Here is a 26,846-nt window from a genome sequence, read left to right on the forward strand (position 1 = left end):
GAAATTATGCAAAAGCGAAAAAAATGGCATGCGAACTTGGCATAAATCAATAGAAAATTTATACGTTTCGCCAAGTGAACAGTTTTAGCGTGTCTGCTCTGCGACAGTCGGCAATCGGCAATCGGACCGGGGGTCTAGGATTTCGCGTGTTCTACCAGCTTTAGTTCTCCTCTTTTTTGACTTTTCCCTCATTTTATACATGACATTTGAAATGCTCTCCTTTTCCCTTTTTGTCTGGCAAAAGTTCCCCGCCGAGCAAAAGTCGTCGAAATCGCTGGTTAAGCACTCTGATGTTGTCAACAGCCAGGATTCTTGCCAGTACGCAAATCGGGACTTTATTGATTAGACGTTTAACTGTTCAATTAAGGGCTGCAGCGTTTAAGTTGCTTTCCAAAAATAAGAAAATGAATTAAAGGTACTATATGAACTATAAGTGAACTATGGTACTATATACTATACTATACTTGAACAAAGCAAACGTTCTATCAAAGTGTAAAAGGACTCTTTTCACAGATCGCATTCAAACTGACTTTTAAGTCCGATCCAATAAATAATAAAAAATAATACAAAATTGAATAAAAATACTATTTGAAACACATTTTAATTAGGTAATTCATTTGAACAGACAAGAGGTAAGGTAAATCACACAATGCTCTATGAACATTTTTACTACAGATTAAGAAAAATATACGATGCCCTTTCGCAACTCTGTACATTCCCTATTTGCAAAATAATTACACAAATTATACAATCGTGTATTCAAAGAGGAGTACGAAAATAGCAAATCCTTTAAGACCAGAGTGTGCGAGTCTAGCTGACGCAATTAATCATTCATTGATTTCCCCGTAGGCCCGCGAACGTGAAGTACGTAACTTGGCTGCTCAAATGGCCCAGAGGAGATTTTGGGAGCCAGGAGCCAGGGGGAGGTGAAGTCAGGCATTACATTGTCGGGAGGAATCGAGACACCTTGCCATTAGATGGCCTAGCTAATTATTAACTGCATTAGATTCTGACAAATGACAAATTGCGCTGCCACATCCCACATCCTGCTCCTTGTTTGTGTTTGCTCTCTCGCACACACATGTGTGTGTGTTATCGCCGTTACCGCTAAGTATTTTTGACACAAAATTAGTTACACAAGTTGGGTGGGGGGGGGTGGTGAAACACGCCCAGCACATAAACACCCGGGCGCCGTAATATTCGGCATAATATTCGGCATAAGCTGCGGGAAATTTCCAACACTTTGGCTCCGGTCATTTATCATTAAAAATAACCACACGGCGAAAAAGGCGAAATGCGTAATTATCGGGCCGCGGCCTTGCCAGCGAATGATTGAATGTGTTTCATCAAATAAGTAACATGAATTATAATTTTTACATATTTGCGGTCTGCTTTCGGTTTGCTGGTGGGACCAAGGAAAAGGAAAATCCATCGCGTGCTCCGAGGAAATCCAACATTTTTCAGCGCCTGCTGAACGACAGCAAAATAAACTATAGGCATCGCGTCAGAAGTGCCGATTTGTGGTCTGACTTCAAGCCGCAACAGTGTTTGATATCCTTATATCCTTTATACATAAAATATTTTTTAGAATTATAGAATATTTTTTATACATTATTTGGTTGATCAATAGTCTTGGCATAGCCTAACCAATGTATAGAAAGGGTTCTGTCTCTACCTACTTTTAGGCAACAATATAGGTTTCGTGCGAGTAAGATAAACTAAATATATGAATAGTATCAGTTAAAGTTTGGAATGGAAATACCTTCATAAAGTGTTCTTCTTACATTCCATTGACTTAGTCGTTTCATTAGTAGAGTAGCAAGATATTTATTTTTGCTGTTAGTCGACTTGTGTGCCAGCTATCTACATACATTGTGTGATATGGGGAGATCTAAAGTAGGCACACTTGTGCCGAACTGGAGCATAACGCACTCAACACGGCATAAATTAAAATTTTTATGTCCAACGCCTTCGCTCTTCCTGCGGGCTCTGGCCTCCAGTTCCCTGTGGTATGGGTTGGGATGGGATGGGTGTGCTTTGGGTCTAGAAATTCACAGCTCGGCATAAGGATTGCGGATTGCGTGTGGCAAGTGAAACAAGCACGCACGAGACAGAGCGAAATACGGAATACTCGACGCCAAATACGATTTTTAGTGGCGACCGCGCGAGTCACGTTATAATTTGCCAGCCAGCCAGCCAAAAATCCAAATCCGAGAATCCAGGCCGCATTTGCTAATCAAAACAAATGAAAACAACATGAATTATGGCCGGCATGGGCGAAAGGCTAATAGGGTTAAAGCCGCAGAGTTCAGCAAATGAAATAGCCCCAAAAAGCGTCCCACACATGTGGCTCATTTTTAATGAAATTGTTCGAATGTGGTTTTCCGTTCTGGTTTTCTGGTCCCCTTAGACGTGAAAATGGTTCTTGGCTTCGGCTCCGTGTGTGACACACGTAATTTGAATATATGGCACTAGGTTTCGGTCCTGGCCACAGGTCAATGTGGGGATTGCGGTCGGTTAGACGCCAACTATTCCGGGACACAGTGTCCTTTTGACGCTTTGACGCTCAAGCCCGGCCGTTTGATAAATAATGAAGTCATATGTCCAAAGTTGAATTTTATACTATCACGCAATTGCCGGGGTTCGCTTTTCTGAACCCCCAATCCCGAACTCGATGTCTAGAAGCACGGCGTACATTGTTGCGACGCCCACATTTTCGCAACTTTTTATGTAATCGTAAAAATATTTTTATGATTTCATAATTTTACAGTGTTGGCGGGACAAAGAGGAATGCTCCTTGTTTATAGCCTCAGCTACATTGGCGTGCCACGTTGTCCCTGCACTTGAAAAAAAATTGGTAGCTCTCAAAATTGCTTAAAAAAAGTCAAGCTGAATAGATAAAAATTTGTTCCGGAAAGAGGTGCAATAGTATTGTAATCTTTCCGAAAGCTGTTCAAGGCTAGGAACTGCATTCCTTTCTGAATTATTTTTATTTGTATTTTCTTTTCCAGTGCGAGTCGTGCAAAATTGCGGCATTTTATTTCGACTGCTTCTTGGATTAATTTTCATAATTTTCCACAGCCACATCCGCAGCATTCGGTACAAAACGGTGCTTTAAGATCATGCCTGGCTAATCTTGGCCTTGGCTCATATCGCAGCATTTATTTGCAATTTTATGCAAAACCATATTTCCCAGCTGTAAAAGCTGGCAGTGCCGTGTTGTTGGCCGGGCTGAAATGGAATCACGGCGGGGTGCCGTGTGCTGTCTGCTCCTATTTCTGCCCCAAGTACAACATATACACACACATGTGTGTGTACATACATATGCGCTGTGCTGGGGGAATAGAGCTCTATCTGTATTTGTTTAAGGCTCGGCTACCTTGCAACAAGGACAACACACAGCTCACACAGCTCACAGAGCTCACAGCTTGAAAAATGTTTGTTGTCAACATTTTCAGTTTGCATCGTTAGCTTAAAAGCGTGCGCCACCAACCGCCTCGCACAATGGGGCGAAAATCGATAAATGAGACAAACCGTGTGATTTGGCCCCCACCGGGCCACAAAGGACTTTCATGTTGATCACAAAATAGAAAAGTGTAGAGGTTACAAGGCCATTCGTCCGCTACAGTGGTGGGTGTGGCTCAAGTGCCGTGAAAGCGTCCTGCTCAAATAGAAATTAATTATTCCGATAAATTTGATGCGGGGTGAAGGAGAGAAGAATGATGTCGAAAAAAGACTGAAAACTCAAACAAAAGTTTATGAATATTTGTGCTAATGGCCCGGCCGCAGATTGAACTTTTCGCCCACAGCTGCTGCAAATAAATAAATTAAAATATGTGTCCAACAGGTATTCGCAAGACGGAACCTGGGCGCTTCCTTGAGCCTGTCGCCACAACAGGACTTATCCGTTTCTATAAATATTCTGCTCGACGCAGCCAAAGTTATGGCAAAACTCTTGCAATTAAACTGTCAGACTTATGAATTCATTAAATATTTTAATTGTAGCTTTTGAATAATTAAAATTTCATTTATATGGCCGCACACACAACTCAAGCCATAAATCTGCGATTAATTAAAAGACCCGTTCTCAGCTTTCCAGTTACCCGTTTGCGGCATCCTGGGCGTATACGTATTGGCATTTAAACGTAATTACAAAAACATAACCGAAACTCGATTGAAAAATGTTTCGACAGCTTTGAATCTTCAGTTGATTGAGCTGTCTGTTCGACAGCGATTTGCAATTTATGCAAATCACGGCGCTCCAGGTGAGCGAGAATAAAAGAAACCGCTATTCGCTGACTGGATTGTTTTGCCTAACTTTGAATTCGAAATTCGAATCGCACTTGAATTCGCATCGACACAGAAAGAAAACAGAAAATTCTTTATAATATTCAAATACTGGTAAATGTTGTTAAGGTTAATGCACACGCATACTGAATTCCCATGTTTGTATCACTGATTTCATTAAAAGACAACTGTTATCTTCTCCTTGATGAAGGAAGAAACAAGTTGCATGTCTTAAAAGTAAGTTGGTGTACATCAGGAAACTTATGTAATTGATAGATTTTTAATAATTCAGAATACATATACAATACTTCTAAGGTAAGTTAATATTTTTTCAGTGCATTCAAATCCACTCACCTGGATCATCGTCGTCGTCCCAATCGATTTGACCGGAAGTTAGACTGATGTGTGCCGCGAACAGGAAGAGCGTGAACAAAGCCATGCAGCTTCGTCTGATGTTGGCGTTGTAGGAAGTTGTTAGGGGCATTGTGGAAGTCCTTTTCGCTGGAAAATCCATTGTGTAAAGTGTAGCAATTTATATGCAGGCTCGAATCGTATTTCAGAGTGTTTACCGCCTCTGCGCTGATGCTGTTTTCAATTTAATTTTCTCCAAAAAAGTGCGCTCACGCGAGCACTTTTATCGAAGCTGCGTTGGCTCCTTCGAAAAAGTATTACCTAAATTTCGGCGCACCTCTGGCTTTCTCCTCCACTTTCTCCACTTCCTTCAGCTGGGCTGATTCGGAATTCTGGGAGTGCGCGGCTTTTTGCTCTCGACTCCGGCCACTACTAATTAAGTTGTTTCATTCTCAATTTTTGCCCGGGGCACAACTTTTGCGCTGCTGTTGATTTTGCTGCCGTTGATGTTGCTGCCGTTGCCTTGGACTGAAGTGCGCGAAGCTCTCGAATCGTTGCATTGTTTTTCCGATTTCAATTGTCTGCAAAAGGTTGAGAGGTGGGAGAAAATGAGAGGCGAATAGAATCATAATTTGACGTTTGCTGGGGGAAACACAAAATCCCTTTTAAGTGGATTAATAGTTAGCTAATTACAAGTTAGCTAATGAGATAATAATACCCCTGTAACGTGCTTCTTTTTTGTTTTAGTTTATGAAGGCAGTGCATTAGTAGTTTAGCTTGCGGTGAGTTTAAACTTCTCATTATATTCAACATTTTCCTAAATCTATATCATGATATATATGTATTCAAGATCCCTCTCTTAGAGAAATAACCCATGCAAATCGCAGCTGAATTTGTGTAACAACGCTTCCATTTCAATAGGAGTCATTAAACTTATTTTACTTTGTATTCGTTAAGCATAATTAAGAAATTTTTGCCTAGGCTTGTAGTAGTAGTATACACAAACTTTTACTCTTTGACCTAGTTTCCTGCAAGTTGTATCCACGTAAAGGCGGAAATTAGTTTCACTTTCGAAAGCTAACAAGCTGCGCAATGATGACGGGCTCATTGAACCCCAGTCTCCTGCCGCGTAGCACTTCTCACTTATTTTGGCCTCCGAAAACGTTGCCTACATTTCGGGGCTCTATCTGCAGTGTCTAATTTGGCATGGAGCACATCCACATCCACATCCACATCCACTTCCCTCCGCCCGGCTTATTATGCGCACTTCAAACTTTAGACAACGCGGCAGCACCAGGAGCAGCAGCTACAGCCCATTGTTGTACATGTTGGCAAACATCTCACGCCATGGCTGCCTGCACATCCCAGTCGCCCAGGCCGAAAAACACTGGCACTCGGACAAAATTGTGCTCTTCATACTCCAAAATTAGATTACAATTATGTTTAACTGATTTCCCAGCTTAGCCTTAAAAATGGGGTTATGCATATAACTAAAAAGTACAATATTAGAGGAGTTTCTGAAACCAGATCAATTAAAAACAAGCCAAGTATTAGAGTAAGCTTTAAGTTGTTGCTCTAAAAGCTGTAAAATTGAATTGTTTTTTAAATTCATATTCAATTCCAAGCTTAGCTCTTTTCTCTCAGTGCAGGCACTGCTCAGCCTTCAGCCATTCCCCGATGGTGGGGCTTCCTTATTTTATGCAGGCAGCCACTCACTCAAGTTTCGAGTGCAGCAGCGCATTTTGTATACATTTCGTTTAATTTGGCCGCTGCCAAGAGCCCCCTTTTTCAGCCCGCCGCTGAAAAAACTTTAGTGACACTGTTTTGGAAGGGGAAATGTAATGCAGAAAGAACAAAACACCGGGCTGGATAAAGCCACCAAAAAAATAAGGAAAAAAAAAACAGAAAAGGGGAACGTGTGGAGGCGAAAAACTGAAAAAGTTGTCTGCCGAAATCAACGCCACTTTCGCCACAAGCATTAAGCGTTGCATGCAAAATTACCAGCTAGTGGTTTGTATTTCCACTCTGATTGCTGTTTAACATGGTTACATTGTCCTTGGAACCGAAACAGCAACAGCAACAGCAACATCAACTGAAAATGAAACTGAAACTGAAACAGAATCAGAGTAAGAGTCCTGGAGCCAGAGCATCCTGGATTCAAAACGTGGCCGCTTTGCTCGTTTTTGATGGTTGACGGTTGTTTCGGTAACGATGCATGTGCATCAACATCTATGGTGGCCGTGCATCATGACATGCTCTAGTTGCGAAACTTTTATACTTTTATACTTTTCCACTTTTGTGGCCCTGCCCAGGCGCTTTTTTTATCGCTTTATTTATATGCATATGGGACAAGTGGCTCACAATGCGGGGTCGAAAGGAAATCGGGAGTGGCAATGGGGAATGGGAATGGGAAACACGAATTCACTGATGCACAAACCCAAACTTTGCAACCTGGCAGGACAAACTAATTTACGCTTAGACTGGGGACCATAACAAAAGTTTGCGCCTAAACACTCACTTGAGTGGAGGTGAAACCGGTTTGCAGGAACTTATGCACGACAAGAGGCGAACGGCAAACATGTGCGGTTACTTCATCAACATTTCACGCTCGACTTGACCAGCTTGGATGGGTAGAAAATGGTAGAAAATGGTAGAAAAACTGCCAAGGCACGCAGCAAAAATGTATGCAATGCCGCCTGCTGATCCCTATTCCCTCGAATTCCCTCTTCCCAGCACCTCCTGCTCCACTTCCCACCTGCCCGCCCTCGACAGTCTCACCTGGCCGGCAAAATAAACTCGACTCAACTGTTGGAAATCAACTAGCTGCTGCCCCTACAACCCAAAACCCTGCCGAGCACGTGGCCCAAAGTTTGCCTTCAGCTCGGCGACTCTCGTTCCTTGTTGCGGCTCCTCCTCCTCCTGGAAAATACTTGGCAGTGAATGTGCTCTCGGTCCGGGTCCGTATATATTCATACGAGTATTTGTCCAGGTATGAGTCCATGTAAGCATTTATCGGTCAGCACTCAATGCCTCACCGAAAACCTTTTCGGCATCTCAGCAACGGACGGCGGGAATTTTTAGCCTTTGATTTGGCTGACTACTTCTTTTCATATATTTACAAGAATTGCTATGTTAAAGAGCATTGAGTAACGAGCTTTGCCAATAAAAATAAATCTCTAATTACGTCTCAAGCATTAAGCATATACAAAATATAAATATATAAATATAAAACTTTGAAGAAATTAAAATGGTCAATTTAAGATAGAAAATGGAATAGAATTATAAATTATCAAAGGTAAAGCTTAAGTAGAGAAGTCTCCTTTACATTTTTTATACAAACATGGTGTACTGTACTTATTTCCATTTCATTCAAATTATTTTTAAGAAGGCGTCCAGTTTTCAGTACGAAATGCGTAATTTATTTTATGGCTGTGGTCCTCCTTTAAGCATTTCACCACTCCGCGTTCCTGCCTTTTTCTGGAACCATGCCAGTCATCGATTTGGCACGTTTTGTGACTTCGCAGAGCCCGGAGATGTCGTGCCAGGAGCTCCTCAGATCGCGATCTCCGTCTTCGTGCAGCAATTCGGACAACGAGTTAAAGTGTTTCGCCACGCACTTCAATAAAAACACCTACACGTACACAGCCGGTAAGCAGCTAGTTTCGTGACGACGACTCCGGCGTTACGCATACGCCATGTGGGCCAGCGGCGGAATAAGTGGCGCAGTCTGCTGGCAGCGCATATTGTGGGCATATCGTGTGGGTGTGTGGGTCTATGGGTGTCTGTCTGGCGGAAGTTTTTGCCATCCTTCTGGCTGCGCCATGTGTTCAAGTGCTTAATAACTAAATGCCAAGTAGCTGCTGCCCAAATCCAATAAAATATTCGGGCAATCGGTGGCTTACACGCTGGTGGCTGCGGTGGTTTCAGCTTAGTGAAATGGCACTTATTCAAAGATAATTAAAAACTGATAGCAAATAGTAAGTAACGAGTATCAGATAGTCGGGGAACTCGACTATAGCGTTCTCTCTTGTTTTTAAACTATAAATACATGCATGGGACCACTATATCATATAGGATTATATGACATATTCGAAAGAATTATATTCTTGCTTAAAAAGGCAATAGGTTTTCAATTGACAAAGAACATAAAACATATTTATTGGATTATAATATTCAAGTATTTTGTGTTCTATATCATAATCTTTTCTATGATCTTTTTTTTTAAATAAGAAAAAATACAGTTTTCATTTGCATACTAATTCAAAGAAAGAAATAAAGTCATTTCAAAGCAATAACTCAGCGGCAACGTTTTCCGCACAGAACACGCTACCTAATTAGATAACAACATTAGCAGCTTTTAAATTTCACAGCACTGTAACCCCAGGGCCTTTGATTAAAAATTAAGCGCTTAGTTGCCTAAATTTTTAACGTTTCGACATGAACCTCCCCCTGAAAAAAGCCCCAAGCAGTAAGCAGTCAGGTGTCAATGTCGCAACCCCAGCTCCGTAATTGCCAGAGACACCAAGGTCGTTGAAGGCAGAGGCGTAGCCTTGTTTGGCAATTTCCAGATGTGTGTGTGGCCAGGAGCAGATACACACTTATGTATGCGGACAATGGTGGCTGGTGACTGGTGGCTGGTGGATCTGGAGCCGAAAGTTGGGCCCCCGAAAAAGCGGCAGAAGTAGCAAATTGGCGGTGACATTGACAGGGCGGAAAGTGGGGAATGTGGGGGGGGGGGGGGGACAGTGCCGGGCCACAACGACATACTCAGATTCAGACTCCGGGCCCTGCTACAAAGTACACAAAAAGTTTTCTAATTATTTTGTCATTAAACGCACACAGAGCTCACACACGCTCACAAATAGTAGACACTCAAGCAGGCAGCCTTGTTTACAGGCATACACATGTTTGCCGAGCCATAAAAAGGGTTGGGTTTTGGATATCCGCATCCGAAAACCCTCCGGAAATACATGGATTTCGGTGGGAAGGGGCGGGAAGGGAAGGGGAGGGAAAGTGTCCTTAGCAAGAGGCAACTTTTTCTCCTAATTGTTTCATTTCATGAAACGGAGGTAAGATATTTCGGCAGCTGTGCGTGTGTTGCCCCAGGCACTCACACACCCTCGCACACCGCCGCACACCCTCGCACACCCTCACACACACACATTGCATTAAAACAAGACATCACCCCACACTCACACACTCACACTCGCACTCGAAAGCGCTGCATATAAAGCGATTAACACGACGAACGCTCAAGAGGCTCGGGAATTAGGACGGGAGTTCAAGGGGTTCAAGGATCCAAGGATCCAAGGACGAGGCAGGGAGACGCAGGAAGGAGCGTCTCGCGTGACTGTGGCTGTCTTTCCTTGTTAAACAACAATTTGTTGAATTATTATCACACACCGCCACCCCTTTCCTTCACCGACACAAACACGGACCTGGGGAAAGCCTTCAGCATCCCAACAGTGTTGCTAACTACATATATACATCGAAGGAAGCTAAAAATATTTGGTTCTAAAGGCAGCAGAATATATTTTTAATATTCTAGAAATAGCACACACTTTGTCTGGGCAAAACAATATTAATTCCACTCATAGTTTATTTTAATAATAAGCTAATAAAAATACCCATCCATACCATGCTTACCATACTTCAAATAGTTATAAGAACGTTATTATCCTTAGTTACATGATTACATGAGATTTGGTATTTGGTAGCAATCAAATCTTTATTTCCATGGTATGAGACTTAAAATATTTAAGCCCGAATCAACTCACTTTTCACATTAGCTCTAAAACAATTAATGCAATTGAGATAATTGGAATTACCTTGAAATATTTTAAAGAAAACTTGACTTCACCGACATTTGGGTCTCATAAACAGTCATATTAGGCCAAGGAAAAGCGTTCCTAACATCTCAGCCACCACTAAGGGGTATTCAAGTGCATGTGTGTGTGTGTGCTTTGCTCACTTCGACGGCAAGTCAAATATGTTTAATAGCTAACTCGCTGTATTTGTGCGTCAGCCTTTCCTCCTCAAACACTTGGCGCAAATAAAGCCGAGTGCTGTGTAATTTCAGCTGCCTTCCGGTGACTGAGGTTCAAGTGGTGGTATGCGTGGTGGAAAATGATGTTTCAAGCAGCTTATCTGGTAAAACGCTTTTACACTACAATTGTCACGCGGAATAATAATTCGCTCAGGCCAATTGTTTGCCCTAATTATCGGCTTACCGAACGCATCGGTGTGGATTTCCACTTTTTATTGATTCACTCTGCTTCAGTAGCAACAAATATATCGACTAACAAATCCAAGCCCATAAAGTAAAAAGTATTTATGCTTTATTTAATAACATTTCACTAAAACAATTTGAGCCCTTTACGAATTGAAAGTTTTCAATCGCATATATAATTTCACTTAAAGAGAAAAATACAGAGTATGTGATCTCGCCATTCCATTTTAACCTATCACTATTTTCTTTTGAATTTTTACACATAATCGCGGTCGTACTTTTGAACCAACCCATGGAAATCCCCTTTTAATGCTTAAACATCAATATTTAATTCGAATTCCGTTGCAAACTGCTGTCTAGGCGTATATAAAATATATCTGAATATTTCTGAGCAATCCACAAATTGCGCGCTTGTAAGTGAAAAAGCTGTGCTATTACTCAAGAGAGCAACTTTCGGATTCAACTGCAGCAACTGCTGTCAAAATGTCATAAATTGAAGCGCAGCTACCCTCGGCAAATAAAGCAGCCTCACACACACGCACACACACTCCCACACACTCCCACACACACTCGCACACACACACTTGCACACACACACTCGCACACACAAACTTATGCAGTTGAACCCGGCGGAAGCCATTGCCATTGCAGTGCATTGCAAAACTCACCCACACATCGCCATCAAGAAAACAATCAAAGTCCTTACACGGACACGCGGTCGCACACACACGGCCACACACTGTGCACACACAGTTGCGGCCAAAAAAGAAGTAGCATCGAAAACTCTGCCATAAGCTACTGAAATCCACCAGCTAATGCCCGGTATTCACTTCAATAAACCTGCTGGCAAAACAAATATTCAAACGCAAAAACGTGTAACAATTTTGGTAAAAATGCTTCGTAGTTTGCGGATTAATAAAAGTCATATAAAATGGAATAATTCGAGATTTAAGATGTGCTTCAATTGATTATTAATATCCCAGTGTTATTGCTTGAAAATATTTCGTTTATTTTATACAAGTCGTTTTATAAAATGTACAGATTAATATAACAAGTTGAAAACATATGTTTAATATGTTCATACATATAGAATATAATTGATTCACGACTTGTTGTTTATCATTTTATCGAAATCCCCTTTTTTGTAATTAAGCTAACAGTTTTGATATTGTTGTTGACCCCAACTGTACCCAGCACTCGCACACACGCTCAGAAGCGGACAATTAAAAAGCCCAGGAGTAAATGCCGACTATTTGAGCCGCAGTTGCTGCGCTCGCAGATGTGGGTCCTCCGGGCATGGACTATGATTTTAGCTTTGTGGCTCCTGGGCCTGGTCCTGGGCCTGGGAATCGGGAGATGGGAGATGGGAGATGGGAACTCGGCCGCTGCATGGAAGTTATGGTAGTTTCATTGTCGCGCTTCGCCTGCCAGACGCAATATATCGAAACATTTGCCGTTCGGCTTTCAAGTGGATCCGCCGCACTCGCATTTGCCATGCCGCAGCAGCAACTTTACTCAATTACGTGCCTTGCTGGCTGCTTCCTGGCCCAGGATCCCCGGATCCCCGGATCCCCAGGATTCCTGGAACCCGGACACCTCTCCTCATCGATTCACGTCAACTACTTTGGCAGACTTTCTGAACGAGTTGAGCTCACCTCTCAGCTATGAAATCAACGACTTTAGTGCAAACTTTCAACAATTTGCGTTTTGGCCACGGCCTGGCACGTAAATGGGTATGGCCAAGGGGGCTTGCAAGCAGCAAATCGAAAGCGAAAACTTTCTGTGACTCACAGAGCCCCTTCTTGCCCAGCTCACTCCCGTTTGGAGCTCAGGTGAGGATGAGGATGAGAATGTGCTGCCCCCGAGGGCAGGGAACTGCGGAGCACGGGCAAAGTTTACCAAAGCTCCAGCCCAAATACCCAATGGGCTGTTTGATAAAAGTGACTCCCAGGGGCTACCCGTTTACATCTACATTAGCGAGGACGTCGGCATCGACAGCGATACCTCGCTATAAATGTAGTTCGATGTACTGCGAGAAACAGATGTATGCCCAAATCGTGGAAAAGTTTTAATAAGTGCCAATGTTACATTCTAAGCTCAAGTTATATGATGGCTATTTTATGTTGTTTTTTTTGTCTTTTTTAAAGAATTTTTTATCATACTCTGTATAAATTACTGAAGCTTTTCAAAACGTTAAGTTTGTATACACACGTACAGTGAAGCCGTGAGTATTTAACAATTCTTTTAAGACCCATAGCTAAATTAAAATGAAACTTATTGACTTCAGCCCAAATCTAAAATATAAAATATAAGAAAACCCACAGTGTATCGATTTCCGGTTTGATGAACTGTTGCAATAATATAGCGTTCGGAATGTCGTCTGGAGTTTAGGTGGTGACCCCGCCCACAGATGGCGCTGCCGAGCTGCCAACATGCGATATTGTGCAAACAGTTGGGGAAAGTTTTAAAGTTTCCGACAGCCGCCATCGATTGCAGGCGAACGGAGGTGGTAACTAAATTATTTTGATGCCGGGCCAAGACGGTGGCTCCAACTCCCCAGATGACTTTGTATAAATTCAGCGCTGAAAAGTTAAGTCGCAACATGATGGGCGTGATGAAAGCCCAGGGAACTGGGCTATTCAGGTAGTCAGTTAGTCTGGGAGTGTGAATGTTAATTAGTGGCAAAGTTCAATATTTCAGAGTTTATTGAAAAGACTGAGACTTCTGATTCGGCTGATTCGCTGAGGATGCGGCCGAGTGAACAATTTCAACTGCTCAAGGTTAAGAGGCACAAATCAAAACCCGATCGGATACGGTATTTAATTAATGAAGTTTGGGCCCAAGCAAATTGTTGATTTAACAAGCAAAACGAGGGAAAAAACAGAACGGGCAGCACTCAATGCTCGTTGGAACTTACAACTTTGTGGCCCCTCATATTTCGTTTGACTGGAGCGCCCAGACAAATAATAACATTTTCTATTAGTTGGTAAAGTTTCATTTCATTTCAACTTTGTTTCCGTTCGCCTCTCTAAGCGGGTTTTTGATGGACTTCCAGCCAATTTCACCGATTTTCATTGTTGACACAGCCGGGAGTCGGAGTTTCTGGGCGCAAAAGCCAAAAGTAACAAGTAAATTGGCCACTTTTGACACTTGCTAAATTGCTTTTTTTTCCAGCCATCCTGCCGTTGTCAAGCATCTTGGCCCGCATTTCGATGGCCCCAGTTAATTGGCCCTTGGATTAGGCACACAAATCAGAACAATGGGCCCTTATGGGGTGTAATAAAATGTTGATAATCACCAACTTAATATCAAACACCATCGATCTTGCCAATCGAGTTAATACTGGTACTCAATGCGGTGTATCAGCGCCGTTTTCATCATCATGGTGGCGAATAGAATGAAAGTCAAATCCAATCCAGACAATGGACACCGTTGCGTGCGGGAATAAAGTATATTTTCAATATAAAGGACCCCCCGATCACCTGATTAGAACCCACTCTACTCGTAGCGTAGGTCATATTTTCTCAGCTCCAATAAAACTCTGAAATGGCCGATTTTGATTTGTATCGATGGACTCGACTGTCGTGCAACACCTCTATAAGGGGTTAGCCACATTATGGCCACCCTTTTGTCCACAGAGCTTACGCTCGTTGTCAGTCATTTGTTTACATTTTATTGTTATTGTTGTCGTTGATGGGATTAATAAATTTTCCATTATCAAGATTTCCTGCACCGAGCTGCTCAACGTGTAGATAATTCGTCGGTGGGGAATGGAAAACTTGGGAACTTGGGAACTTGGAAACAGGGCCCTTGGCCATTTGTCTATTGGGCATTATTTTCTGGCTGGTTAAATTTATATACACAGCGAATGCTGGCTAACGAGCGTTTCGAGCAGTCGACTTAAGTGCCACTTTTTATCAGCCCGTAAATTACAGCGACTGGCCGCGAATTATTTGATTTCTCAATTTTTAACAGCATCATTCATCTGCATTAAGCCCGGCAACGCGACTAATCACATAAATCACTTAACGTCTTAGTTGGTAGTAGTTGGTAGTAGTTGGTCTAGACTCCAGTCCATTTGCGGCTAATGCAATCATGTCAGGCACACTGTTGCCTGCTTTATACTCCAAAGAGTTGATGGATTTGGCCAGTAAAAAAAGCTCACAGTTTTACAGTACTGTATAAAACCGGTATCTATAGAATTGTCATCCGACTAAAATTTATACCAACTTAATACTTCTTTTTTATTATTAGAAGAAAGCCCTTATCCATGTATCCCAATCGTGGAATCAGCTAACATGTTTCGTTCTGCTGTTGAAAATATTATCTGCTTCTGCAGAATAGCTAACTGATCATCACTGGATGGCAGTCAGTGGATCCGTTGGACTGCCACTAATAGTTTTTAAGTATAATGCAATAAAGATGAAAATCCGAATCATGCTTCATCAACATCAACGTCAACGTCAACAATATAACCATCCCCCCTCGCCGGAGACAGCGACTTTTCACCGGAGTTGCCAGTTGGTCAGGGGGCTTTGAAGTCGGAATCTGGAAGGAGGGGGTGTTTTGAACTGTGGGAGTTGGGAACTTCTAAGGGAGGTGCAATGTTCGTCAGGCCGTCAAGGGCTGCTGCGTAGCCCCTGGTCGACAATTCAATGTGCTGCTCAATTTGTCCGCATGAAAAGTGGGCGGCAGGCTGGTGGCCCACGGCGTGTGCTTATTTGTCAACAGAGGAGGCCTCGGTGGCCCCCAGTTACAGCTGCTGCCCAGTGAGCTGATGCAGCTTAGACGCCCAAGTGCATGGCACCACGACGAACCGACGGACTCTTTGTCTGCCTTGCACTTGGAGAAAATAGGAGGCATGAAAAATGTATGGGTCATGTAGTGATTTATATTTATTAAAAAAGTACTTTCAGACAGAAATATAATATACTAATTAAGCGAACACTTTTGTACACAGTTGTTTATTAAACAAAATTACCTTTGTGTGCAAAAGAGAAACATTTTTTTTCGGATTTTGCCTTTGCTGCCGGATTCCTATGAAAAAGCGCAGCCAGCGGCTTTGGCATGGCCTGTTCTCTGTTCTCTGTTCTCCGTACTCTGTACCCTGGCCTCTGTTCCCTGGCCTCTGTTCCGTTCTGGCCCGGTGCCGGTATCCTCTATCTTCCGTCCTTCGTCATCTGTCCGCCGGGATCGTCCCACTTTGTCGCACTCCGTCCGGCAGTCTGAACGTCTGGCTCTCCGGCTCTCCGGCTGTCCGGCGGTGTCATCGTCCATGCTGACAAACAAAAGTGCCGACAACGAGCTCAAGGGAAGTGAGTGACTGTGACTGACCCGGAAAACATTAAAGGCTGACTGGGTGGCCTGGTTGCTTTGCTAGCTTTGTGCGCCTAGAACTCAGAGTTGGAGTCGAGTCGAGTCGAGTCGAGTCGAGTTGGGATCGGGATCTGGAGCTAAGCTAAATGCCCTTAGCCAGCTCAGCTGCTGCGGAATAATAAAGCTGGCTGCATAAATATTTATGGCTCGAAATTAATCAAAACCATAAAAAGCTCTGAGAGCGCAGCCAAATGAAATGAGCCAAATGCAAAACTAGTTAATTAGTTTTTCTCACGCACACACACATGCTCGCCAGTTGCAGTTACACGTGAGGATATGTAAGGACATACAGCGGCGGTCATTCTGAAAGACCTCAGAGCCATTCTCTAAATACAAATATTCTGCGAAATTCAAAAAACCAATTTTTGAATCTGATGTTTTTGAAACTTTAATAAAGTCTATTTGTGTCGACTTCAACTAGTATTGTTAGTTTGAAATAAGGATAGGTACAAAACTGTCTATCTATTAGCTTAACCGCAACTGTAAATGGACTCGAACATGGCTGACAGCTGGAAATTCGTTGGCAGCTGCCATGTAACCATTTGGCCAAAGTCCCACGTCCACATCCACATCCACATGCACATCCACTTGCCGGCATGTGGCTAAAGCTCTCTGGCTCGGAGACCGATGGAATGTAGTGGCCATTACTGAATTATTAACAAACTCAATTAAAACGAGCACTAATTTTGCCAACTCTCCGCCCACAAGCCCACGCGCACACACACACACACACACGCACACACACTCAGTCCGAATTGAAGGTTTTAAAATGCCTGTGCATGTGAATGCAATGTAATTGTGAATGCGAATGCGAATTGGCCAAAGGCTCGGCCGAAATATCTTTGCTGGCAATTCATGGACACAAATAAATTAATGAAATTAAATTTAAATTTAAAACAAATGACCGCAAAATATTTACAGCTTAATTAAATTATTAGGCAGCGCTGAGCCGAGAAGATTCAATATAAACTGAGTAGGCGAGCAGCTGCTGGAAATTGCATTTAGCCAAGCAAATGCATATTTGAATAGTTTAGTGGACACATCTTGGCCGACTCAACTTGTTTGCCCGCCCAGCCAGCCAACTATACAGCTTTTCAGCCAGCATGTCTCTGATAATCCTTCAAGTTTGTTGACAATGCGGCTGCGACTTTTGCCCTCAAAAATATTGCGCATACGCCCCAAGGAGCAAAAAACTCCACAAGTCTCTCGAACACGCCTGCCAACATACCATAAGTAGAGAAAAGTGCAACATGCTACCCATGCGGCCCATCCTCAGTTACCGCAAAGAGCAGCACTTAATAATTACTTCAGCATTTTGCGATGTACACTTAGGAAATGAGTCAGGGTTCATAAATTGCACTTTACAGCACACGGAGCCTACCTACTCGACCTAAAAAGCTAAATAAATTGAATCAAATAATATTTGACAGAATAAAACTAATGTAATGTAATCTACTGACTTTTTTTTTTGTAAGGAATAAGGAATTAAGATTGTTTCGCTTTTCTGTCAGTGTACCTATATGAGTTCGACTTTGCCTGAGAGTCTTTTCTCCAAGAGTGTTTGCATGTATATATAACATGCTGTAAACATGTGTTTGCTTTGGTGTTAAGTAAGCTCCCAAAACTTGTTTGTCAATTTTCCGTAGCTGCAAGTCGCATGTGCGAGCCCTTAGCAGTCGCTCTAATGAAGCAAACTGAATTACCACTCTAGACTGGCACTTAAAATTAAACTTATGTCTGCCCATATAGCTTTAAACCGTGCCAGACTTCGTTCCAAAAATTAGCATGGACCATTTTCTAAACCTCTCGGCGGTTTCTCACCTCTATAAGAGCGTGTACACTCGCGCCGCTGGCAAATGCTTTCAGCGCTTTCGGTTATTTATTTTGGGAAAAGTCACATTTTATGCGCTCTTGTTTGTTAGCCGCATGTGTTGGAGTTGCAAACAGCAAACAAAAAATAAATGAATAACCCAACAAAACATCGAAGGCGGAAACTTTTCCTGTTGTTTTCCGCTGCTGTAGCTGATATCTGTGCGCACTCGTAGAAAATGTGTGTTCTTAGGGCTTTTGTATGATTTATATGTTGCATTTTGTAGTTAATCATCATTTTACGAAAAAGTAGAACAGTACTTTGCAGGAAATAATCCTAAGGTTAATTTGATTAATTTTTAGGTTGTCCTTAGGGTTATCTCCTGTAAGAAACCATTAATAAGCTATAAGCTATTGCTGTTACTTTTTAAAAATTTTCTAAAACTCGAAGCCCAATTTCTTTCAGTGCTTTAAGTTTTTTCGTTCTATTTAGTTTGGTTTGGTTACTGCTGAATAAAACATTTTCACGGTTTGTAGACCGAAAGTAACCCGCGAGCTACCTTCATATCAAATGTGCTCACACCCGCCGAAGCACATGCCACATACCACTGCGCCATACACGGCGTATGCTTGATGTGTTTTAAAAGTGTGTGTTTATGCCCAGCCAAAACAATGGCCGCCTTTGTGTGTGTGTGTGTGTGTGTGTGTGTTCTTTCTAGTGGGAACATGGGGTTGTCTTGGCTGCTTTGTATGATGTATAGTGTGCATATGCACGCCTCCTTCGAAATACTCGGCGGCAGTAAAAACCCTTTTCATTGTTGTTTACAGATCATTGACGTTGATTGTTTAAATGAAATGTTTGCCTTAGATTTTATTTGCACTCGTACTGCAAAATGGGCGGGGGAATGGGCAGCTTGCGGCCACATGAAGTGCCAAGCATAAGCTAAATATATAAGCAGCGGCTGGCTGGTAGGTGTAGTTTGGAATGATGACCTGGAAAACCGCCCTGCGCAATGTTTTATTGATAGGTATTAGATGTGGGGCCCCACACGTGCTAATATTAGCAGTCCGCTCAGCCCCGATAAGTAGGCCTGTTACTTTTCTATAAACCCATAAAAACGCCCTCCGCCTCCGAAAATCCAGATCTATTTTCTGCCCTTTTTGTCTGACCCCAAGTTGACTTGAGTTATAGTCGTCCCACAACACGCCCCTAATCCACGCCCTCACTTAGCGTTTTTCGTTAGCTTACACCTTGCCGCGTTATTACAGCTTGAAATTATATTTTTCCACGAATTCCTCGCTTTTCGCTCCGAGCCATGCAATTATGAGAACAACCTTCGAACACAAGTTTAAATCCTTTTTGCATTTCCACACAAAGGCGTGCAATTAGCCAGCAAAAAATACAAAGAAAAAGAATCCCACAGACGTCGAAGCAAATCCTTTTTTTGCACGTTTCTCAAAAAAATCTAAATTTAATCATGCATCAGAAAGATGTCCTAATTTGCCTATAATATACGAATGATATATAGTAAAGCAGATCTTTTTTAACATATAATTAAGTGATTTTAATGATTTTTATTTATTATAAAATTACTATTAATACAAAAAACTTTTAAAATTCACTTTAAAATAGCTTTGCACACAATGCGTATTTATACAATTTGCTATATGGACCCATTCAAGCCACAAGTTTTAAGGAACAATCTGACACCCCACGATGAATTATCAATTCAACAAAAAAATAATAAACAAATCTATATATTACCCGAAAAAAGGACAATAGCAAGTACTAATTGCTAGACCCATGACTTTTTGCACTAACTGTGTTGCCTGTCGAACACGTGAAAACGAAAAAACTTTTCACTGTACACGCATTAATTTCCATATGAGCGTAATTTCCATGTGGCCTTTTCATCTCTGAAGCAGTAAATATTATACATTTTCACCAGAAACTTGAGTTTTATTTGGTGCACATAGAGAAAAGGTTAACGATGGCGTTTTGTGTAGAATTTCTAACATCAGAGCTAAATCCTTATTTAAAGCTAAATCCTTCAGGCTACAAAGCTATTACACTTAATATTTTGAAATATATATTTTCCAATTCATTTGACATAACGAATTTATTGTTGCATTGTAAGAAAGAATAAATTCAAGAAGAGTGACTACATATGTCTTATATACTTTGTTATTACTTCTTTTTTTGTGAAATGGAGCCTTCTATATTGGCAAACCAAACAAGTACAATACTAGTACTAAAATGCTAGCTAAAGAGTTTGCTTTAGGATTAAAAATGATCCAATATCCATTTAAGACACAAAATAAGGTTACATCATAGATAAGAACCCTGAATGAGATAAGAAACCATACCTGAAAAATTGTTTTCCGTGCAGCAGTGACGCGTGAGTCCTGTCGGTTTTCATTGTTTTATTTTCGGTTCGGTTCGGTTTTGTTCGTTTGTTCATTTGTGTTTTGTATTTTGTATTTTGTTTTTAGGTATGTACTTCCAACGCGCCCATCAACAACAACAGGCGTAGATGCAAATACAAACAAAAGAATTCATTATTTTACTGCTGTGCATTTAAATTTGATACAATACACGCCATTTCTACACACCTACGAGGCCCCACGACTACATATTCGCACTTTCATTTCGGACATGGTCCTTGCATTGTGTGTATGTCCTTTCGTGCCTTTTTCCCAGCCGCTCCAGGTCTGTTTTGTTTTTTTGAGTTTTGCATAAATTTTCGGCCCTTTCGTTCTTTCTGTTTGCTTTGACCTGGTTTTCCACCAGGGCTTTACCCACTTTTCCCACTTTGCCCAGCAGGCTCAGCCAGTTTGTATGTGTTTCCTTGGCTTCCCGTCTCCGTTCGCTCATCGCAGCTCTTGTGCGAGCATTTTTCGGCTCTCATTAAAATAGGTAAACAAAATCGCATAAAATTTCCTGATAGACAACAGATAAGAGTTAAAACTTTGCGCAAACTCCGGCGGAAAACTCTTTTCGGCGACCAGTTTGGTTAGGCAAATGAAGTGTAATTCCCGATGAGAGCGGAGCCCCCACTTTCACCGCTTTCACCGAGCTCACTGGGAGTTAAATGCTCAAGTGGCGCAATTACAGGTTAACTTTGGACTCGATAAGGGTTAAGTGTCCGCCATTACGTCAGCTTTGTTTATTATTATTTAAATGAATAACTTCTTCAGTTTGAAAGGGCTTAGGAATTCATTGTTTTCAATTTGGTTGCAGGCAAATGGATTAAAATACATCCGAAATGTGTAATATCTTACAGCAACCAAACAGGCCAACTTTGTACGGCTTCCGAACTCAGAAGAGAACAGTTTGCATGGATTTAATAAGTAAAACAAATCAGCAATTTAATTTTATTATAGCGCTTTTTAAAACCACACATAAATGCAAACCAAAAATTTTAAGCAAACCTACTGACTCTTTCATTGCCTAGCTAAACTTTAATGTTTCTTATTTTAAAAAACATTGAACAAACTGAATTAAACTCACTTATATATTGATACACAAGCTACACACAGTCACTTGTAATTCAGCTCATCCAAGAAAGCCTAATGTGAAATTTTATATTGAAGCAATTTCCCCACAACTATTTATTTAAGCGGAAAATATAAGTTATAAAATAAATTTTCTTATTAGAAAGCTTAGGCTTGCCGTACATTATTTTTGAGATAAATTTATATATTCTTCTAATATTCCGAAATGGTGTCTTTTATCTTCATTGGTATAAATTACGATAGCAAATGAAAAGTTTAGAACGATTACGTGTGGCTTAAATTATCACTAGTTTTGTTGCTGATTTCAAAGCGGCTAATTTTCTGTCAATGAAATGTATGAATTATTTTTATTGTACTGCAGTGAAATGTAATAGCTTGCTTGGACAAATTGCTTAGCAGTTGAAAAAATACAAGTTGTTAAACTAAAGAAACTAACTTAAAACTCCCTTTGGGGCACTTCGAAAATCATGACGAATTTCGTTTGTTAGTGGATACTAAAAAACATCAAATACCCTAAAACCCAACCGAATGGAATTAGTTAATTTAAATTTATAGGTATACCTGTACCTGTAACAGCCACCCACATTTCTTTACATTCCCTCTAGGTAAGCCGGGATTTTACGAGCATTTCCATAATTGGTGCCCGGATATGCGTCCAGCTCACAGCGCTTTTGCTTCGAGTCCTTAAAGCTTTCACTTGGGAATTCTAAATCAGCCTTACGACCATAAAACGTCCATACTCGTTCCGATTCTGATTCTATGTCCGATTCTTTTCCATTGCCCTGGGCACTGCAAGCTCACTAGGTCAACACAAATCAGCATAAGCCACACAACTCCATATCGGACAACATTTTTATGTGTTAAGCTTTATGACAAAAGGCCAACACGAATGCGAGCAACGAGCAAGTGCACAGGGAAACCCTCAGTGCGTGAAAGTTGCTGCAAGTTGGCATAGAAAGTTTACCGATTTGTTTTGGCCGTAATAAATTTGGACAGCTGTAAGCAAGCAACAAATGGAGAATAAGCAAAACAAACGGTCTCGGCCACTGCAATACTTCAAAGGAAAAGTCAAGGACCAAGGACCAAGGACCAAGGACCCAGGGGCTCGCTGTTGCTCGGACAGCACTCGGTTCTCTTTTTCTGCGTTTTTCCGAGCGGCGAGGGATCAATCTTTTTCCACAGCTGCTCCACATGTACATGGATTTCGTGTTGCAAGTGCCACTGTCAAAAATGCGAGCTTGTTCAGCTTTCTGCCAGACATTCACACTTAACCCTTTATTTACCCAGAAACTGGGAAAATCTAGCGACATCTAAGCAAATAGAATTTTATCATAAAGGGCATTTTAATATTACAAACAACCATTTGCACCGTACTTCAGGTCCTTAAACTAATGTCCTACAAAGGCGTTGCCTTAACTATGGTAATAAATGGTTATACAATTTGGTACATTTTCCACAACAAAGCAAAATTAAAGGAACTGTTTTTGGAAAAGCTTTAAGGAAAATGCCCTCAAATACTCGTATAGAAGCGAGTTTCCGAATGGGTTAATTCCATTCCACATCAACTTAAAAAAAACGTTTTGTGCGTGTTGTTTCTCTGGCTGCACTTGTTTTGTTTTTCTTGGCATGTTTTTATTTCGTTAATTTTGTTGTTGAGGCATCTGTTGCCTGGCTTCTGTTTTCCCTGTATCTGTATTCGCATACGTATATGTGTTGGCTTGTTTGCTCTAGCCACTGCCAAGTAAAATAATTTTAAATGTAATTCTCGGATGCGCTTAGGATGCCCTGGATGCCCACTTCAGAGTGGAGTGTTACTTTTGGCAAATGTCAGAGTGCCTCTACACACACTCCAGATCCAAATTCAGATCCATGCTGCCCCCGCCGTTGAGTTTGTTTTGCAGTCCATATACCCATACCCTTAAACTCCTGAGCCTCCTGAGCTCCGGAAATTCCCCAGCCCCTCGACAAAAAGCCCTCAGCCCCTCAAACATGAGTGCACATCTCCAGTTGGCAGGGACATGCATAAATATTATAAAACGTGCTGCTGCCGCAGATAGGTAAGTGCAGATGCCGGCTGTTTCTGGCCAAAATGCTTAGCCCGGCCCTTGCAAATAAGCCACTTGCCGGTTGCCTGTCCTTGGGCCTATCTGTGCGGTTGAGCCTGAGCCCGGTTTTTGGCGTACTCTTTGGCTTGTTGTAAGCAGCTTTCATGCCCGGGCTAACTGGCTTGCAGTTAGCAGTCTGTGCGGGCCAAAAATGTTGCTCAAATGCTGGTAAAATGGTAAAAATCTGCCGACTGCTTTATCATTTTTATTTTGATTTGCCTTCCACGAATGTATATAATTTTTGAGATTCGTCTTTCATTTCCCATTGTTTAATGTGCTGTGCTGATAACCCTATTGAATTGAAAAATGTCCACAAGAACACGTTCAAAATGCATTGCTGTGTTGCTGACGAAACAAATACATGGACTCCTTGGCCTCCAAAGCAATTAATTGCCAGTTAAATGCAATTAAGCGCAGCATGCAGAAGGATTCCATGAATATATTACGCCCGCCACAGCCGTTTTAATTGGGCGATAAAAAAATGGCGATAAACATTAAAGAAAAAATGGCGATAAACATTAAAGAAACCCGTGCTTTCTGCTTAAGTCGGGATTTGTCACGCGCAAAGCCAAATACTTAATTAACTTGCTGTTCCGTACGCACTTTTCGTTGCAGATGGCAGGTGGCAGGTGGCAGGTTGCAGGTGGTGAAATCCGTGCGGCAATCGCGATAAGTGCAACAACAAATGGCTGGCAAATCTGGAGCAGTCGAAAAGTCCACAAACAATGTGAAAAAGGTCGCGCGAGTTGGGCACTTACAAGTTTAATAAAGTCATATACACGCACTCCCGCTGGCCAAGATGCCAATACACGTAGTTGTAAGGATGTGTACGTTTGTATGCGGGGCCACGGCTCAGTCTGACTTTTCCGGCAGAAGGACACCGACGACTGTGTGTGTGGCCGAAATACACCATTAATTTTTAATATCTATTTAACATTTCAATCAGCGGAATCGCAACGCTCCCCGCTCGATTCGTATGCAAAATTTAATTAATATTTAATTTTTCATTTATTGTTGTATTTCTGTGTTTTGCCCGCAATTTTCATGACGCATAGCGGAGCGCTAATAAAATTAAATGGCCCAAACAGCACAGGACCGATCCACTCACACAGATACTCCGGCACTCACACACTCTCGCACAGGCACACTCGACCGAATCAGTTGTGCTTTTGCTTCATTTCTTTTTTTACGTTTGGCTTGCTTGCTTGTTTTGTGGGTTCGATGCGCCGCGTTTTGCTCCTCCAGCGGATTGGACTTTCGCGTATCCTTGAGCAGAAGAACGTAGCGCCACGTTCCGACACGAATACGAAACTGAGCCACGGCATTGGCAAAAACGCTGCCGAGCACCAAAATATCCTTTGGCTCGGTCGATTTCATCTCGGGGACTTTTGCGCTCGTCGCACGAAGAGGTCCTTCGGTGGACCTACCTCGTTTTCACTCAATTACCGAATGAAAGTAAAAATGGCCCGAGCGCGGTGAAGAGAGTGTATCGGCAGTTTGAGTTTGTTTTGGTTTAAATTGCATTTGAACTGCCAAAGTGGGCCTATCCCAAGCTCTTTTGCATTCTCGTCCTGCCTGAAGGACGATTTCAAATAAACCCTGCCCTCAAGACTTAGCTTTGTTTAAGCAAAGTGCAGTTAGTTACCGTTTTATATACGCAGTATTACTCTTCATTAGATTGATCACATATTTATATTCTTAAGCTTCAAGCTTAATCATTTTTATAACCGGAAACTATCATTTCTTCAAGCTGCGAACACACCAATAAAAACAACAAGGACAGCAGACAAGTTTCTTAACGTGTTTAATAAACCCCTTATGGTAAAAATAAATACCACCTAAGACTCTTATTGACTTAAATATTTTTTACCTCAAACCCAGCTTCAGGCAAACTGATAAAAAGTACCTATGAAAGAGAAAATTTCCCCACAAATTTAAATACTCCTCTCTTTTCTTGAAGTAAAAGCGCCTGCGCTTGCTCCAACTTCCAGTCAGCAAATCAAGAAATTATAAGAGTAATTTCCTTATTGGGATTTATTCGCTTTATTCAGCGCTATAGAAGTCAAAGAATCCGTACATTTTATAAAAAAAAGAATATCAGGATTTGAAACTTGGATTCAATTTGGGGACCTACAATCATAAAAGACTTAACTTGACAGCTTTTTAATTTTAAATCACTTACCCATTATTTGCGGATAATGTTACATCTTCATGATCTTCCAAATCTATAAAATATTCAAAAGTTAATATTTTGAAAAAATTTCTTGTCATCGAAATAATTGAATTAAAATTAGATTTACATTAAAAGTGGGTTTCTATGCAATTCATTTTATAGTTAGATCTAGACGTTCATACGGACGGACAGACAGACGGACGGACAGATGGACATGGCCAGATGGAATCGGCTGTTGATTCTGATCAAGAATATATATTCTTTACATGGTCGGAAACACTTACTTCTGCCTGTTACATACTTTTCAGCGAATTTAGTGTATCCTTTTTTTAATCTACGAGTAACGGGTATAAAAACAATTATTCATTAAGGGATCCACATCTTAATGTATGAATTTGTATATAATATAAAGTTACCATTATTTTAAAGGAGCTATAATTAGAAGTGAAGTTTAAATTACACATACATACTCGAATCTAATACAATAAGATTACGATGATTACCATGATTAATTAATCCATTTCATTCCCATCTACAAAAAGTCTACAATGTCTTACCCTATCGTGTGCATTCGGCAGGGGAGGTCGAGCCACTCCAGTTCCTGTGGGTCTGTTCCTGTTGGAGGTGGAATTGGATGAGGATGTGGAAGGCCTGGTCGCCTTTATGCTGGTCAGGGGCCTGGGAGCTGACTTTGCTGTTGGTTTTTCGGGCATTTTCACGGCGCGTTACAAATATTTTCTGAGACTACTACTGACAGTAAAATTTCCACATGTTTCAATAACTTGTGTGCTACACCGAATGAATTTAATGTGTTCGCCCACTAGAAAATCGATTCAAGTTTACATGAAGTCCTTCAGAATGCAAACGAATACCTGACTGAATGACTTTGAGTCTGACTGCCAGTCACAGGTCATAGGGCAGTCCACTCACTCGTCAGTCGTCACGGCAACTTAACTGAAGACTCATAAATATACCTACAACAGTGCTCACAGAATTAGCA

General features: G+C 41.5%; 2 protein-coding genes across 2 annotated transcripts in view; both read right to left on the reverse strand.

The window, feature by feature from the left end:
- LOC120450960 overlaps nt 1-24,966 on the reverse strand; it is a 92,993-nt gene extending 68,027 nt beyond the window's left edge. Inside the window, exons 1-2 of the mRNA XM_039634247.1 lie at nt 24,277-24,966; nt 4,642-5,219 (exon numbers count right to left, since the gene is read on the reverse strand). Of these exons, the coding sequence (XP_039490181.1) occupies nt 4,642-4,801 (160 nt within the window). The 5' untranslated portion in view covers nt 4,802-5,219; nt 24,277-24,966. The remainder of the gene's footprint in view (nt 1-4,641; nt 5,220-24,276) is intronic.
- A 723-nt stretch (nt 24,967-25,689) lies between these two features.
- Nucleotides 25,690-26,662, reverse strand: LOC120450964. Its single transcript, XM_039634253.2, has 3 exons — nt 26,404-26,662; nt 25,856-25,898; nt 25,690-25,803 (listed from the first exon to the last, which is right to left on the reverse strand). Exons 1-2 carry the CDS (start codon nt 26,557-26,559, stop codon nt 25,875-25,877), a joined length of 180 nt encoding a protein of 59 aa, XP_039490187.1. The 5' UTR covers nt 26,560-26,662; the 3' UTR covers nt 25,690-25,803; nt 25,856-25,874.
- Between the last annotated feature and the right edge of the window lie 184 nt (nt 26,663-26,846).

Source organism: Drosophila santomea, chromosome 3R, assembly GCF_016746245.2.
Source record: "Drosophila santomea strain STO CAGO 1482 chromosome 3R, Prin_Dsan_1.1, whole genome shotgun sequence".
Lineage (NCBI taxonomy): Eukaryota > Metazoa > Arthropoda > Insecta > Diptera > Drosophilidae > Drosophila > Drosophila santomea.

What these genes read in the sequence shown, in the direction of transcription:
- LOC120450964 (XM_039634253.2), bottom strand. Translation starts at nt 26,559, where the DNA reads ATGCCCGAAAAACCAACAGCAAAGTCAGCTCCCAGGCCCCTGACCAGC. An exon ending in TGCCGAATGCACACGATAGG is followed by an intron (nt 25,899 to 26,403) that starts GTAAGACATTGT and finishes AATATTTTATAG; the next exon opens with ATTTGGAAGATCATGAAGAT.